Source organism: Plasmodium gallinaceum (genome assembly GCF_900005855.1).
Source record: "Plasmodium gallinaceum strain 8A genome assembly, contig: PGAL8A_v1_70, whole genome shotgun sequence".
In the NCBI taxonomy this organism is placed as follows: Eukaryota; Apicomplexa; class Aconoidasida; order Haemosporida; family Plasmodiidae; genus Plasmodium; species Plasmodium gallinaceum.
This window is the reverse complement of record NW_021628231.1, coordinates 43923-62100: the sequence shown is the minus strand read 5'-3', so window position 1 is coordinate 62100 and position 18178 is coordinate 43923. Positions and strand designations below refer to the sequence as shown.

The 18178-nt window shown below is 18.7% G+C and overlaps 2 protein-coding genes across 2 annotated transcripts, besides 7 other annotated features; both read right to left on the bottom strand.

Moving 5' to 3' along the window:
• Positions 1-258: part of a repeat region that runs on past the window's edge.
• A 1227-nt stretch (positions 259-1485) lies between these two features.
• On the bottom strand, positions 1486-3408 carry PGAL8A_00186800 (fam-f protein; the record flags this gene model as incomplete). The annotated part of the gene is made up of 3 exons (XM_028670551.1): positions 1486-3139; positions 3241-3299; positions 3367-3408. 3 exons carry the CDS (start codon positions 3406-3408, stop codon positions 1486-1488), a joined length of 1755 nt encoding a protein of 584 aa, XP_028527292.1.
• A 1732-nt stretch (positions 3409-5140) lies between these two features.
• Positions 5141-6033: a repeat region.
• Positions 6034-7385: 1352 nt separating this feature from the next.
• Positions 7386-7827: a repeat region.
• Positions 7828-7909: 82 nt separating this feature from the next.
• Positions 7910-8497: a repeat region.
• Positions 8498-8903: 406 nt separating this feature from the next.
• Positions 8904-10028: a repeat region.
• A 2030-nt stretch (positions 10029-12058) lies between these two features.
• On the bottom strand, positions 12059-13975 carry PGAL8A_00186700 (fam-f protein; the record flags this gene model as incomplete). The annotated part of the gene is made up of 3 exons (XM_028670550.1): positions 12059-13712; positions 13811-13869; positions 13934-13975. The coding sequence occupies 3 exons, from the start codon at positions 13973-13975 to the stop codon at positions 12059-12061; spliced, it is 1755 nt and encodes a 584-aa protein (XP_028527291.1).
• Positions 13976-15979: 2004 nt separating this feature from the next.
• Positions 15980-17445: a repeat region.
• Positions 17446-17741: 296 nt separating this feature from the next.
• Positions 17742-18178: part of a repeat region that runs on past the window's edge.

The following is an 18178-nucleotide window of genomic DNA, read 5'->3' as shown; positions in this document are numbered from 1 at the left end:
ATTTTCTTTTTAAGTGAATTTTTAATTTGAATTTTTTTAAGAGAATATTTTATATACAAAAAAAAAAATTTTCATGTTTGTAAGATTTACATATTTTAATTTGCATTTTACTAAATACTTGTATTTACTAATTTGATATCAGTGGATGTGAAAGGTTACACATTAAATAAAACTATAAATAAAATATATTAATTAGAATAAATAATAAATGACGATATAAATTTTTAATTAAAATATGGATTTTTATTAAATAAATAATTAATAGGGTAGATTCTTATTTTACTAAATTCCTTTTCAATGACTTTGATAGAGTACTAAACAAACGTATTTATAAAGAGTATGTAGAATTTTCTCTATTAATTTAATGAGTTTTTGCATAATTTTAAATGCTATCAATAATTAAAATGTATTTTATGCTGCCTACGTCGTTGATCATTCTTTGTTTTCAATAGGCATTTATTTACTTTAATAAGAATATTTTTTTTTATTAAAAATTTAAATCCTCGTTTAATATAGATCTTAATGAAAAATATTTTTTCTTAAACTGTTTTGCATAATGTTTAAATAATCATTCAAAAATACATGAATTAAGAAAAAAAAAATATATACTGACACTAAAAGTGAGTACAAAAAAAAAAAAATAAACAAATAATAATAATAATAATAATAATTTTTTTTTTAGAATATGACACGGACATAAAAAAAAAGTGTTCTAAGACAATATTTTTTTTATTACATTCTTTTTTTTTTTAGTGCTAACATGTAGGATCCTACATCATATGCACGATATAATATACACAAAATGAAATTTTTTTATTGTATTTATCCATATATATATTATGTAGAAGAGGCATGTAGTATTATTTATATATTATATATGTACTTTATATGCTTATTTTCTTTTTAAGAGATTATACAGAACATAAGGTATTTCGGAAATGCGTAAAGAACGTAAAATAAAAAATAAATTTTTTTTTTTTTAATTTAATAATGAATGATCAATTATTAAATGAAATAAATATTATGAAGAAAAGATTAACTCTTATTAAGGATAAATGTATATTATATTTGGGATACTTGTAATAAATTTTTTAAGCTTTAACAAAATTATATAATTATTTTTATTAAACAATATTGACGCTGTTATAAAATTTTACAGAACTAAGAATAATAAACTATTCATTCAACATATAATTGATTAAGGAATTTTAAATTTAATGTAAAGTAAATTATTTGTTATATGTTATATAATTAAATTAGGATATGTATTATACACAATATTTATTTTTATAATAAATAAAATAGTATAGGTGACCCTACTTCCTATATATTAACTTGACAGTTTAGTGTACTTCATATGTAATTAAATATCAAATTGATAAATCAAAAACAAAAGGAAAACAAAAAATGATTGTTTCAAAAGTAATTATAATAATGTACATATTATTTTTTATTTGTAAATACTTTTTTTTTCAACATAAATCACTAAATATAAATATATTTATATTTTTTTTCATAAATACTATCAAAGTTCATAATGTCATACAGAAAATATATTATAGCATTTTTGTTCAATAATTTTTTTTTTTTAGAACTGAAATAAAGTTTTTCTGATTTGTTCAACTCATTATTTAACGAATATATTAAGAATTTAAAAATTATAAATTTATGTATTCCTTCATCCAAGTCCAATAGTGCTGAAGATAAATCTATACGGCAATGCTTAATATTATTAATAAAACTATTTCTTTCATAAATTTCAGCATATTTTAATATTAAATTTTCAGATTTATTTTTTGGAATAAAAAAAACTTTTTCATTTATTCCTCCATGGGTTCCTATAAATTTTTTTTTACCAAACCTTCTATCTTTCGATTCATTTTTAAGTAATTGTATAAAATTTTCATACTCATTAATTTGTTTCTTACATAATAATGAGAATACAATAACTTCAAATATTTCTGTAATATGTTTTATATCAATTGATCCATAAAGCTTGCTTACTATTGATCTAATACCCGTACTATTCACATCGAAACCAAAAATATCTTTTATATAGGTTTTAAATTCAACTAAAGATTCTTTTATCTCTTCTTTTTCTTGTAAAAATAAATCATTTATTTTATTTAAAATTTTATGTTGAAATAACAGGTCATTATATTTTTCTTTAATTTTATCTAATTTAAACTTATTATTCGAAAGGTTTATTTCAAGTATGTATGCAATAAATGATATTATACATTTTATGTCTCCATTTAAAATTTTATTTAATAACTTAAATAATTTATGTGTTTTATCCTCTATTGTACGATTTAATTCTCTAATTGTTATATTAATAAAGTCATTAAATTCATTAACATTTTCTTTTACAGAAATAACTGTAGTAGATCTTTTTTTATTAAATAAAAATATGGAATTAGTAAATTCATTAAAAATATTTTTCATTACATATCTATAATAGCCAATGATATCAGAATCATCTCCATTAATATATTTAAGAGGAAATTTATTTATACGCAAATTAAAATAATCAAAAGTATAAATTCTGTAATTAAAAATACTATTACTAAGTTTAGAAAAAAATATATCATTTTTTTCATTCAATTTGCTAAAATAGTCAAAGGAATTTTCTAACCATAAAGTAATCTCTCCATTAAATTTTACCTGTTCTAAGTATTCATTTGCGTTTTGTTCATTAATTAATAGATCAATGTTATCTCCATTGTGATTTAGGGTAATTTTTACCTCATTAAATCTGAGTAATTCAGATTTATCAGAAGAGTTAAGTTCCTTAAATACCATATTTATATGATCTTTCGCGTCATTAAGTGAGTTTCTTAAAAAATATAAAACTTCGTAGCTTGTATCATCTAATGTGTTATATATAGATGTAATATGCTTTTTCTCTTTTTCTATGTAATTGTAATAATTTTTTAAAAATATTGTATCTATTAATTTTACAAATAAATTTCTTGAATCTCCAAAATAGCCTTCAGTCAATGTATTTTCATAATTTGATTCTCTTCTGTTGTATAATAATTGTAGATCTTTCATTGAAATACCTAAAGAATTTATAATATCCTCATCTTTAAAATCATACAATTCCGCTAAATTTCTTACCAATTGTATTTCTATATTCCTTATAAATTTGAGTTTATATCTGATTAAATGTAAAAAAAAAAATATTAAATTTATTATGAATATGTAATATTTCTTTTTTAAAAAAAAAAAATTAAATACTTCTTTGAGTTATAATATGGATCAATGCAACTAAAGTAAATATATACTACTATTGTGATCTATAAAAAATTAAAAAAGAAAAATTATAAAACGTTTTTTTTTTTCATTTATTCTAAGTAATATTACCAAAACATAGAAATGATATGGTAAAAATAAATGAATTTTCATTTGAAATTTGTTTAATTATTTATATTTTTAAAAGGTATTTAAAAATAAAGAATTATCTATAATGAAATTATATTTCGGATTCCTAATTGTACACTAAAAAAAAATTTTTCTTTAGATTTTCTATGAAAAATGGATAAATTTGTTTATTATATAAAATAAAACATTTTTTTATTTAAATTAAAATAGTAAGATATTTTTGAATTATCTTAATATTTTTTAGTTTGTATTTAATTAATATGCATATTTTATAACTTAATAAAATTCTCTTAATTATAATTTCATACAATTGAGAAATATATAAATATGTATATATTTTTCTTCTAGTTCACTATATTTAATAAGAATTATGTAATATATATTAAAACTTTTAATTTCATAATTTTTTAGTTTTATTTTTCCCTTTCAATAAATATATAAATTTCATAAGAATAAAAGAGTAAATTTTAAATCTTTAAAAAATATATTCTAATAAAAAACAAACAAGATTTAATTTTAGCATGCTTTAAATGTCAAATATAGTTCTTCTTACTTACTCTAAATCCATATATGTTAAAATTATAATTTGTTTTATTTTTCTTTTTTTCTTGAAGAGGATAGTCTTATGATATATGAGTTACTTTAATTTTATATAAAGGAACAGTAAAAATGTGATAAATGTAAACTTTTTTTACTATTTTATTGAGTATTTTTTAGGAAATATTAAACTTTTCTTATAATAAAATTTAATATTTTTATGAACAAAATAATTTAAAATATTTTTATTATTTTAAAAAAATATATTAAAATAACCATTATAATATATTCTTAATAAAGTCAGCATTTAATCATATTTCCTTTTAGAATGTTTGTAAGAGAGAAAATATCTTTTAAAAAGTTTACATAATATTATAGGTTATGTTAAATAGATATGAAAATTAAAATAAATATATAAATCTTTTCTAATTATATATTATTAAATATAACATGTTTTCATGCGTAGTTTGAATTTAATTTTATTAAAAAAAAATATGATTATACATTATGTTTAATTTAATCTTCTTATTAACATTATTATTCAATTATTATTTTATCGCAATGTTTTGTTTTTAATTAATATATATAATAATTTATATTCATTTATAAATATATACTTTTGAAATTTTATATTATTTTAGCCTTATTTATTGTTTTCTCATTTTATGTAAAAAAAGATTAAAAAAAAATTTTTATTTTATCATATCAATTATAATATTTCAATCACAAATGAATTATTTATTAATTAGTTGTTTTAATATTCTTTATAATAAATAATCAGATTCACACAAAAGAAGAAAACAAACATCTGATTATTTAATTTACTAAATATTAAGTATTACAGATAATTATATATACTCCTTATATAATTACATAAAATAACAGAAAAAAACAATTTATTTTATATTAAATATGTCATAGTATACGATTTTTTATAAATTAATCATTTAATATCAATTTCATATTTTTCCCTACTGTATTACAAAAACACTAAATGAAAATAATATACTATCATAAAAAAAATGATATTTAAAATCCCTTTATTTTTCAGTATAATTTAATTATACGTGTTATAGCGTTCTCATTCTAGTGCTCGAATGTTTTGTAATCTAATGAAAGAATAATTACATTAATGTTCTTATTTTCCTCAAATATTTTACATGCGCAAGTAAATATTTAATACATTCTCTTTTATCTTATTAAAAATTTAAATATAACTATAAGAATATTTATTAACCATACTCTATAATCTTGAGAAAAGTAATGGTATTACCTTGTTTTTTGTACTTTAACTTTCCTTATAGTAGTATGTTTTTTTGGTATGCTTTCATTGAATTGCTATTTTTAATTTTAATCATTCTATAAAATAAAAGAAAAACTCTTTTTCAAATATAGAAATAACTTTTTCATATTAATTAATATATAAAATCTGGAATTGTTTCTTTATTTTCCTCTGTGACTTTTGTTAGACTCATTAATAGTGATTTATATATTTCACATGTTTTGTTGCTTAATAATTTGGTTCCTTAATTAGAATTAAAATTTTTTTATTTCCTTAATATATATGTATTTTTTTTAATTTTCAATTCTCAATTTTAATTAGATCATATTAAAAGGACCTATGATATTCATATTAGATATTTCTACTACAATGTCTCATGTAATTTCTCCCATATTTTGTCAATTCAAATGGAATAATACTCCTAACATCAATAACCTTTTTTGTAACTAATACATTTTCCTTAATTTTATTTAATTCTATACATAAATATTTTCATCAGTGAGTTTAATAAATGGTTCTCATTTCAGGTATAGTTTTAGACGATAATTTTTAATAAACCAGGGAATACTAAATCTACTTCAAAAATAATAAAATACGATATTTTTCACGTGTGACATGAGCGATATTATTACTAATTAAATCTATACTTTGAAATATTTATTTAAAGGGTATATATTTTTCTTCACAAAATGTTTTGCATATATAAGAAAAAATTTTATGAAAACCTTCCTTTATATCATTTCTTTAAGGATAAATATTTGAATGATATAATTTTATCTGTAATTATTTAGTAATATAATCATGAAATTCTTGATTAGTGTAAATAAAACTACGACATAAAAGAATATTTTATGGAAATATTTTTTATAAATTAAGCAATCAAAGATTTTATGGTGCTTTGTATAGTCATGTTAGTAAAGAACATGTACAGAGGCCTCTTTGTATTATATTTAACATAATATAAATTATGCTATAAATATTTATCAATTTTTTGTAATTTATATTATTTAATATAACAATAATTAAATTTTCCTTTTAAGTAAATGTTGCCATATTTACATGACTTTATAACAATTTATCTCATAATATTAACTTTATTATTTTACACTTGAGAAGTCATATGAACTATTCAAATGATACTACATAAGAATAATGAAATTTCATTATGGTACAAATTATACATTATGCATTAAACATATACTCATTTTGTTAAAAAACAAAAATTAAAATAAAATATATTTTTTTAAGAAGTAACTATAAAAAAATAATAAAAAATTATCATGAATGTAATAATTTATTAAATGCCTGTTCAATCACTTTGCTAACTTAAGCACAAATTATAAAATATCAGCGGAATAAACTCTACTTGATTTAATTTTAATTTAATTGAGAATTAAATTTAAAATTTTTATTATTATTAATCAACAGCAAATACTAATTAGTTAATTGTTTTTTTTTTAATTTACTCGACACTCCAAAATTTGATTTCTTTAATATTACATTTTAACTTAAAAAAAGTATACATTCCATAGTAATTTGCATACATCCTTTAAAAAAAAAAAAAAAAAAAATTTTTACTTTATGATTATATTTTTTTCTTAATAATAAAAAAAAAGAAAATAATAAAAAAAATATTATCATAAAATATTTACGTTTGTGTTATATGCAAAAAAAAAATATATAATATATTTATTCTTAAATTGTAGATACACACACAAAAAAAAAAATTTTATGTACTTAAATTTTTTTTTGCTTTAGTATTCTTACTTTTAATGTCGGTATATGCATATATTTTTTTTTAGTATATATGCTTTTTGAGTAACTATTTTAGTGTGCTCATTTATTACTACACATTGTCCCTGTGATTCAGCATGCACAAGATAAAATGTTTATATTCTATTTATTCATCTAAATACTAGAAAGAAGATATCAGCAATATTATTTAAAGATCAAATACCAAATCACGCAATATAATATACGTATTTGTGATGAATATTTTATTTAAAATTCCTATGCTATATGTAGTTATTTCATAATACATATTTATTCTGGATATCATACAAAAAAAAATAATATAACTTTATCTATTTTATAATAAATCATATTGCAACTAAAAATAGTTCTATAATATTACTCATTGAATGAAGTCCTAAAGTAGAAATCCAGGTACTTTTTGGTGAAAAATTACATCGGTAGCATTAGAAATTCTTTTATCTATATTAGCTAAATAATATATTAATAATGACATATTACTATTTGAATAAAATATTTCTCTTCCTTCTATTTTAAGGTTTTACAATAATTAGTGAAGCTATATCAAATTCATTATGTTTTCGTAATGTTTTATTCTTATTGTTTTTAGGCCATCCATTATATTTTATATGTCAAATTAAACAATTTATAGAGTGATCTCCATTAAACTATTATTACACGTCCATTAATAATACGTCTGAGTTTTCTAAATTTTTTATTACTTCTTCATTATGTGATAATATTTCTACTATAAAAACAATACATTAAATAATTTCTATTTATATCTTGTTTATATAATATTACCGTCTCATAATGAACTGATAAATTAATTCTTCAAACTACAATACCTAGTATATTATTTTTATCTTCTCATATAATTTCATCAGTTTTTTGACATGTTAAATTAAATAGGAATATTTACATTTTTCTAATGAATTATTACAATATTATGTCATTCATTTATTAGCTGGGTGTTCGGCGACTTTGCTAGTGAACTGAAGAAACAATTAATAAAGAGCATGTAGAGATGTCTCTACGATTTTGTTGTATTTATATGTATTTTTATATGCTTTGAACGAATAATTCTTAATTATGTTCTCTACTTTGTTCAGCATTCTTTACATTCAATAGGCATTTATTTACATTAATAAAAATCCTTATTTTTATTAAAAATTTAAATCCTTATTGAATGTTGATTATTAATTAAGTGTAATTCATTTATTTCGTCGTTATAAGTTATATTCAGAAATTTAAATATATTACTGTTGAATTAACAAACAGAACTATTAGTAAAAATGCAAATAAATTATATGAATATTAATTACGTGAAAATTTTATAGTCATGTGTATAAAATTTTATCTCATAAATTAAAAATATCCATATTATGCAAATTAAACTCTTTTATGTAAACATAATTATCTTTTTAAGATCTTATTTTTATTGGTACTAAATCTTACTATCGATTTTTATTTTACCAATTTTCTTTTCTCCATTTAAATCATTTCAAAAAAAAATTAAATATATTCATTTTTTTTTTTTTTAACGTATATCCATTTTTCAAAAGAAAAATAAGTCAAAAAAAAATTCCATAATTTTTTTTTTTCTTTTTTTTTCGCGCGTGCATAATTAACTAAGTATTTTTAAAATAGCTAGTCCTTTTTATTACTAAAAAGGTTAATGAAGCCTTTTATTAACCACAACTATTTTTCCTTCTATTTTTTGACATTAATATCCTTTTTTAAAAAAATGATCGCATATATGTATTTTAATATTTACAAAAGAAAACAAAAAAAAAATTAAAAATTAATTTTTTTTTTTTCTTATCAAATGCTTGCATGATTAACTATTTATTTTCCTTACAGATATTACTTTTTTCAAAAAGATTATAATGCTTCTTATTAACCATGCATATAGGTTATATAATATCCAAGTTTTAAGCATCTGTTATTAATGTATTTTATTTTTTAATAAAAATTGTCTTTCCCAAATTGATAGAATAATGTAATATGTTTTTGTGCAGCTAATAAAGGAAAATTAGGCAGTTGTATATGTTGGTAGCTTCATTATTGTTGTGAAAACAACAGTTAAACTTATTAACGTATTTATAAAAATAAATATATTCCTTATTAATAAATGTTTAAATATAGATGAATACAAGTGACAGTTTTTCCAAAACATGTAGAACCCATTTTAAAAAAGTAACAAATACCCGAATAGTTATACCTTCAATTCATAAAATACAAGTAATTATTAAGACAGAAAGGCGTAAATCTAAGAAATAATTAAGTTCATTTTTGAAAGATTTTAATTATTATAGAATTATATAAAGGAATTTTTATAATGGGAATATAAACTAGTTCTATAATTGAGTTAAAAGAAAAAGTATGAGTGGATTGAGGAATGTTTACAGTCATTTGAACAAATAAAAGAAAACATAGATAAAATAACTAATCTTTCGTTCTTTGAACTATGAAAAACTTATGCTATTTTGATGATGAGTTAGGTTATACTATAGGGGGATTATTAAATGAAGTATATAATGACACATTTCAGACAATAGTTATGTATTCCATATTAAAGAAGTTGAATTATCTTCAATGAAAAAGTAGTACTGTAGAAATGGTATTATTTTAAATAGTTATATTTTGTGAAAGATTTGATCATTATAATAAGTTATCTAAAACATTAATTTCCATTAATTATAAAAGTATTGTTGGAATTGTATTTATTAGTAATGGAAAATTGTATAAATAGAAATTAAGTGTAACATAATTTAATTAAGAATTTGAACATGTTGATGAAATTCAAAGTAGTTTAGCTGATTGAATTTTTAGGTCTACATATTATGAAAATTATCTTCCATATTACATAGCAGTATATTATAAACACATATTATTAGAACATGAAGATTTTTATTTCATCTCATCTTATAATGAAATTGCCAATACTTCACAAAGTTTATGATATGTTGCATCAAGAGATATAGCATAGAAAAATAATTTACCTTATCATTGCGGAGATGTAAGATTATATATATCTGAAAAGTATACAAGTCTTTTAATGTACTTGCTTATCAGTGTGATCAATAAATAGTATTGTTTAACTTGTTTTCAGTTGTGATATGGTTGAAAAAAATATATATTATTCTTTGTTAATACACGTAAATATTGAGAGAAAAACTCATATATAGGAATGCAAATATTTCGTCGTATAACTCTAGAAATAACATTCATAAGAAAATTATATAATTATTTTTACATACTATTATATATAGTTTTTTTCTTTTAATATATACATGGTAAACAGAAAGAACTATTAAACTTTTTGAGAATAAAAAGTAATAGCTGTAGGAAAATAAATTATTAGTTGTGTTATTAATATATGAAATTATTAAACTTTTTGAGAAAGAAAATAACTATCTATATATAAAATACATAGTTAGCTATACAAACGCAAAATAAAAAAAAAAAGAAAAATTGGCTTATAATTTTTTTTTTTTTTATAAATCAAATAAATAAAAAGGATATTTATTTTTTTTGAAAAAAAAAAAAGGATTATAGATTATGGAGAATGTTTGTTGAAAAATACAAAATTTATTGAATAAAGAATTTTCTTTTTAAGTGAATTTTTAATTTGAATTTTTTTAAGAGAATATTTTATATAAAAAAAAAAATTTTCATGTTTGTAATATTTACATAACTTAATTTGTATTTTACTAATTACTTATATTTACTAATTTGATATCAGTGGATTTGAAAGGTTACATATTAAACAAAACTATAAATAAAATATATTAATTAGAAAAAATAATAAAAGAGGATTTATATTTTTAATTAAAATGTGTATTTTTATTAAATAAATAATTAATAGGGTAGATTCTTATTTTACTATATGCCTGTTCAATGACTTTTCTAGAGTACCCAACAAACATACTAATAAAGAGTATGTAGAATTTTCTCTAATAATTTGATGAGTTTTTGCATAATTTTAAATGCTATCAATAATTAAATAGTATTTTATGCTGCCTACTTTGTTGATCATTCTTTGTTTTCAATCGGCATTTATTTACTTTAATAAGAATCTTTGTTTTTATTAAAAATTTAAATCCTCGTTGAATATAGATCTTAATGGAACATATTTTTTCTTATATTGTTTTGAATAATGTTTAAATAATCATTCAAAAATACATGAATTAAGAAAAAAAAATATATATACTGACACTAAAAGTGAGTAAAATAAAAAAAAATAAATAAATAATAATAATAATAATAATAATAATAATTTTTTTTTTGGAATATGACATGGACATAAAAAAAAAAGTGTTCTAGGATAATATTTTTTTTATTACTTTCATTTTTTTTTTAGTGTACATATTTATTATCGCACATTATATGCACTATATAATGTACACAAAATGAAATATTTTTATTGTATTTATTCATCTAAATATTATGTAGAAGAGACATTTAGAATTATTTATAAACTACTTACGTACTTTATATGCTTATTTTTTTTTTTGAGAGATTATGTAGCACATAAGGTATTTCAAAAATGCGTAAAGAAAGTAAAATAAAAAATAATTTTTTTTTCTTGTTTTAATAATGAATGATCAATTATAAAAAGAATAAATTTTATCAAAAAAAAATAAACCCTGATTAAGGATATATGTGTAATACATTTCGGATACTTGTAATAAATTATTTAAGCTTTAACAGAATTATATAATTATTTTTATTACACAATATTGACGCTGTTATAAAATTTTACAGAACTAAAAATAATAAACTATTTATTTAATATATAATTGATTAAAGAATTTTAAATTTAATGTAAAGTAAATTATTTGTTATATGTTATATAATTAAATTAGGATCATGTATTATATACAATATTTATTTTTATAATATATAAAATAGTATAAGTGACCCTACCTCCTACACATTAACTTGACAGTTTAGTGTACTTCACATGTAATTAAATATCAAATTCATAAATCAAAAACAAAAGCAAAATAAAAATGATTGTTTTAAAAGTAATTATAATAATGTACATATTTTTTTTTTTTTTTTATTTGTAAATACTATTTGTTTCAACTTAAATCACTAAATACTAGTATATTTATATTTTTTTTCATAAATACTATCAAAGTTCATAATGTCATAGAGAAAATATAATATAACATTTTTGTTCAATAATTTTTTTTTTTTAGAACTTAAATAATGTTTTTCTGATTTATGCAGCTCATTATTTAAAGAATATATAAAGAATCTAAAGAATTTAAACTTACGTAATCCTCTATCCATGTCCCATAATACTGAAGATAAATGTCTATGGTAACGCTTAATATTATTAATAAAACTATTTCTTTCATAAATTTCAGCATATTTTAATATTAAATTTTCAGATTTATTTTTTGGAACAAACAAAACTTTTTCATTTATTCTACTGTGGGTACCTATAAATTTTTTTTTATCTAACCTTCTATTTTTCGATTCATTTTTAAGTAATTGTATAAAATTTGCATACTCATTAATTTGCCTCTTACATAATAATGAGAATACAATAACTTCAAATATTTCTGTAATATGTTTTATATCAATTGATCCATAAAGCTTGCTAACTAATGATCTAATACCCGTACTATTCATATCGAAACCAAAAATATCTTTTATATAGGTTTTAAATTCAACTAAGGATTCTTTTATCTCTTCTTTTTCTTGTAAAAATAAATCATATATTTCATTTAAAATCCTATATTGAAATAACTTCTCTTTATATTTTTCTTTAATTTTATCTAATTTAAACTTATTTTTCGAAAGGTTTATTTCAAGTATGTATGCAATAAATGATATTATACATTTTATGTCTCCATTTAAAATTTTATTTAATAACTTAAATAATTTATGTGTTTTATCTTCTATTGTACGATCTAATGCTCCAATTATATTGTTAATTGAGTCTTTAAATTCATTAACATTTTCTTTTATAGAAATAATTGTAGTAGATCTTTTTTTATTAAATAAAAATATGGAATTAGTAAATTCCTTAAAAATATTTTTCATTTCATATCTATAAAAATTAATCATATCAGAATCATTTCCATGAACATATTTAAGAGGAAACATATTTTCACTAAATTTTAAATAATCAATAGTATATATTTTGTAACTTAAAATACCATTACTAAGTTGAGAAAAAAATATATCATTCTTTTCATTCAATTTGCTAAAATAGTTAAAGGAATTTTCTAACCTTAAAGGAATCTCTCCACTAAATATTAGTTGTTCTAAGTATTCATGTGCATCTTGTTCATTAATTAATAGATCAAAGTTATCTCCATTTTTCCTTAGGGTGATTTCTATATCATTAAATCTTAGCAATTGAGATTTATCCGAAGAGTTAAGCCTCTGAAATACCATATTTATATGATCTTCCGCATCATCAAGTGAGCTTTTTAAAAAATTTACAACCTCGTAGTTGGTAGTCTCTAGTGTGTTATATATAGATCTAATATGCTTTTTCTCTTTTTCTATGTACTTGTGATAATTTTTTAAAAATAATGTATCTATTAATTTTACAAATAAATTTCTTGAATCTCCAAAATATCCTTCAGCCAATGTGTTTTCATAATTTGATTCTCTTCTGTTGTATAATAATTGTAGATCCTTCAATGAAATACCTGAAGAATTTATAATATCCTCATCTTTAAAATCATACAATTCCGCTAAATTTCTTACCAATTGTATTTCTATATTCCTTATAAATTTGAGTTTATATCTGATAAAATATAAAAAAGAATTATTAATTTCATTATGAATATATAATATTTTTTTTTAAAAAAAAAAATTAAGTACTTCTTTAAGTTATAATATGGATCAATACAACAAAAGTAAATATATACTACTATTGTGACCTATAAAAAATTAAAAAAAAAAAATAATAAACGCTTTTTTTTTATTTATTCTAAATAATATTACCAAAAAATAAAAATGATATAGTAAAAACAAATGAATTTTCATTTGAAATTTGTTTAATTATTTATATTTTTAAAAGATATTTAAAAATAAAGAATTATTTATAATGAAATTTTATTTGGGATTCTTAATTGTACACTAATGAAAGTATTTTTATTTAAATTTTCTATAAAAAATTGGATTAATCTGTTAATTATATAAAATAAAACATTTTTTTATTTAAATTAAAATAGTATGATATTTTATAATTTTCTTAATATTTTTTAGTTTCCATTTAATTAATACGTATATTTTATAACTTAAAAGCATAAAATTCATTTAATTATAATATCCTATAATTAAAAAATACGTAAATTTCTTTTTATATTTAAACGTTAAATATAATACATATGTTTATATTTTTTTTCTGGTTAACTACATATAATAAGAATTAAGTAATAGTTATTAAAACTTTTAAATTTATGATTTTTTAATTTTATTTTTCCCTTTGAGTGCTTATGTAAATTTCATATGAAGAGTAAATTTTAAATCTTTAAAAAATATATTCTAATAAAAAACAAACAAGATTTAACTTTAGCATGTTTTAAATGTAAAATAATGTACTTATTTCTTATTCTTAATCTACATATGTTAAAAGTCTAATTTATTTTATTTTTATTTTTTTTTTTTTAAGAGTATAGTATAATGATATATGAATTACGTTAATTGTATACAAAAGGAACAGTAAAAGTGTGATAAATTTAAATTTTTTTTACTATTTTAATGATTTTTATTTAGAAAATTTTAAACATTTCTTATAATGAAATTTAATATTTTTATGATGAAAATAAATTAAAATATTTATATTATTTTAAAAAAATATATTTAAATAAATAATTATAATATATCCATAATAAAGTTAGCATTCAATCATATTTTCCTTCAGAATGTAAGAAAAAAATTACTTTTAAAAAGTTTACAGAAGATTATATATTATGTAAAATAGATGTGAAAATTAAAATAAATATATAAATCCTTTCTAATTATATTTTATTAGATATAACATGTTTTCATGCGGGGTTTGAATTTAATTTTATTAAAATAAAATATGATTATGCGGTATGCTTAATTTATTCTTCTTATTAATATCAATATTTAATGTTTATTTTATCGGACTGTTTTTTTTTCAAGTAATCTATATAATAATTTATATTCATTTATAAATATATACATTTGAAATTTTAATTATCTTAGCCTTATTTATTATTTTTTAATTTTATGTAAAATGAGTTTAAAAAAAAAAATTTTATTTAATCCTATTAATTATGTTTCAATCACATAATAAATTATTTATTAATTAGTTGTTTTAATATTTTTATAATAAATAATCAGATTTACACAGAGCAAGCAAACAAATATCTGCTTATTTAATTTACTAAATTTTAGCTATTACAGATAATTATAAATACTGCTTATATAATTACATAAAATAACAAAAAAAAACAATTTATTTTATATTAAATATGTCATAGTATACGATTTTTTATAAATTAATCAATATCAATTTCTTAGTCATCCCTGCTGTATTACAAAAACACTAAATGAAAATAATATACTATCATAAAAAAAATGATATTTAAAATTCTTTTATTTTTTAGTATAATTTAATTATACGTATTACAGCGCTCTCATTTTAGTGCTTGAATGTTTTGTAAACTAATGAAAGAATAATTACATTAATGCTCTAATTTACTCAAATACTTTACATGCGCAAGTAAATATTTAATACATTATCTTTTAGCTTATTAAAAATTTAAATATAACTATAAGAATATTTATTAACCATACTCTACAATCTTGAGAAAAGTAATGATATTACCTTGTTTTTTGTCTTCAAATTCTTTATAGTAGCATGTTTTTTTGATATTCATTCATTTAATTTCTATTTTTAATATTAATCATGTTATAAAATAAAAATTCATTTTCAGATATAGAAATAACTTTTTCATATTAATTCATATATAAAAATTGGAATTGTTTCTTTATTTTCCTCTGTAACGTTTATTAGACTGGTTAATAAAAAGCTTTATTAACCTTTTTGGAAAATAAAAGGACTAGTTAAATGAAGAATACGAAGTTGGTCATGCACACACAAAAAAAAAAAAAAAATGAGGATCAATTTTTTATGTTTGTAATTTTTTTAAAAATAAAGTACAAAGACCGTCAGGAAAAAAAATTGATAAAAAAAAAAAAATTATCAATTGGAAAAAGATTTCTTACCAATAAATAAATAAAAAAAAAAAAAAAAAAAAAAAAAAAGTTTTCCTTTTTTTTTTTTTTGGAATGAAATATGATTTTGATTAATATTGTAAAAGAAAATTTTATACATATAACAATAAAATTTTCATGTAATTAATATTTATATAATTTTTTGTATTTGTCAATAATTGTTTATGTTTGTTAATTAAACAGAAATATATATTAATTGCTGAATGTAATCATAACTAATAAACTAGTAATTTACAATTAATTAATAATCAATCTTCAATAAGGATTTAAATTTTTAATAAAAATAAGGATTTTTATTAAAGTAAATAAATGACTATTGAAATTAAAGAATACCGAATGAAGTAGATTACATAATTAAGGATCACACATTCAAAACATTTAAAAATATTCATAAATACATCAAAACCCTAGAGGATACTCTACATGCTCTTTATTAATTTGTTTGTTCTGTACTCTAATAAAGTCACCGAACACGCAGTTAATAAAACAAGAAGTTATATAAAGAAATTTTTATAATGGGCATATAAACTATTTCTATTATTAGGTTAAAAGAAAAAGTTTGTATGTATTGAGGAATGTTTCCAGTCATTTGAACAAATAAAAGAAAAGATAGACAAAATAATTAATCTTTAATTCTTTGAACTATGAAAACCTTATGCTATTTTGATGATGAATCAGATTATTCTATAGGGGGCTTATTAACTCAAGTATATAATGACACATTTCAGACAATAGTTATGTATTCCATATCAAAGAAGTTAAATTATGTTTAATGAAAAAGTAGTACTGTAGAAATGATATTATTTTAAATAGTTATATTTTGTGAAAGATTTGATTATTATAATAAGTTATCTAAAACATTAATTTTCACTAATTATAAAAGTACTGTTGGAATTGTATTTATTAGTAATGGAAAATTGTATAAATAGAAATTAAGTGTAACATAATTTAATTAAGAATTCAAACATGTTGATGAAATTCAAAGTAGTTTGTCTTATTAGATTTTTAGGTCTAAATATTATGAAAATTATCTTCCATATTACATAGCACTATATTATAAACATATATTAGTAGAACATGAAGACTTTTATTTCATCCCATCTTATAATGAAATTGTAAATACTTCACAAAGTTCATGATATTATGCATCAAGAGATATAGCATAGAAAAGTAATTTTCCTTCTCATAGCGGAGATGTAAGATTGTATATATCTGAAAAGTATACAAGTCTTTTAATGTACTTGCTTATCAGTGTGATCAATAAATAGTATTGTTTAACTTGTTGTCAGTTATGATAAGGTTAAAAAAAAAATATATTATTCTTTGTTAATACACGTAAATATCCAGAGAAAAACAAATATATAGAAATGCCAATATTTTGTCGTATAACTCTAGAAACAACATTCATAATAAAAATATATAATTATTTTTACATACTATTCTATATAGATTTTTTTTTTAAAATACACATAGTAAACATAAGGTACTATTAAACTTTTTGAGAATAAAAAGTAATAGCTGTATGGAAAATAAATTATTAGTTGTGTTATTAATAAATGAAATTATTAACCTTTTTGAGAAAGAAAATAACTATCTATATAGAAAATACACAGTTAGCCATGCAAACCCAAAATAAAAAAGTAAAAATAAAAATTGGTTAATAATTTTTTTTGGTTTTTTTTAATAAATCAAATAAATAAAAAAGATATTTATTTCTTTTGAAAAAAAAAAAAAGGATTATAGATTATGGAGAATGTTTGTTGAAAAATACAAAATTTATTGAATAAAGAATTTTCTTTTTTAGTAAATTTTTATTTTGAATTTTTTTAAGAGAATATTTTATATAAAAAAAAAATTTTTCATGTTTGTAATATTAACATAACATAATTTGTATTTTACTAATTACTTATATTTACTAATTTTATATCAGTGGATTTGAAAGGTTACATATTAAACAAAACTATAAATAAAATATATTAA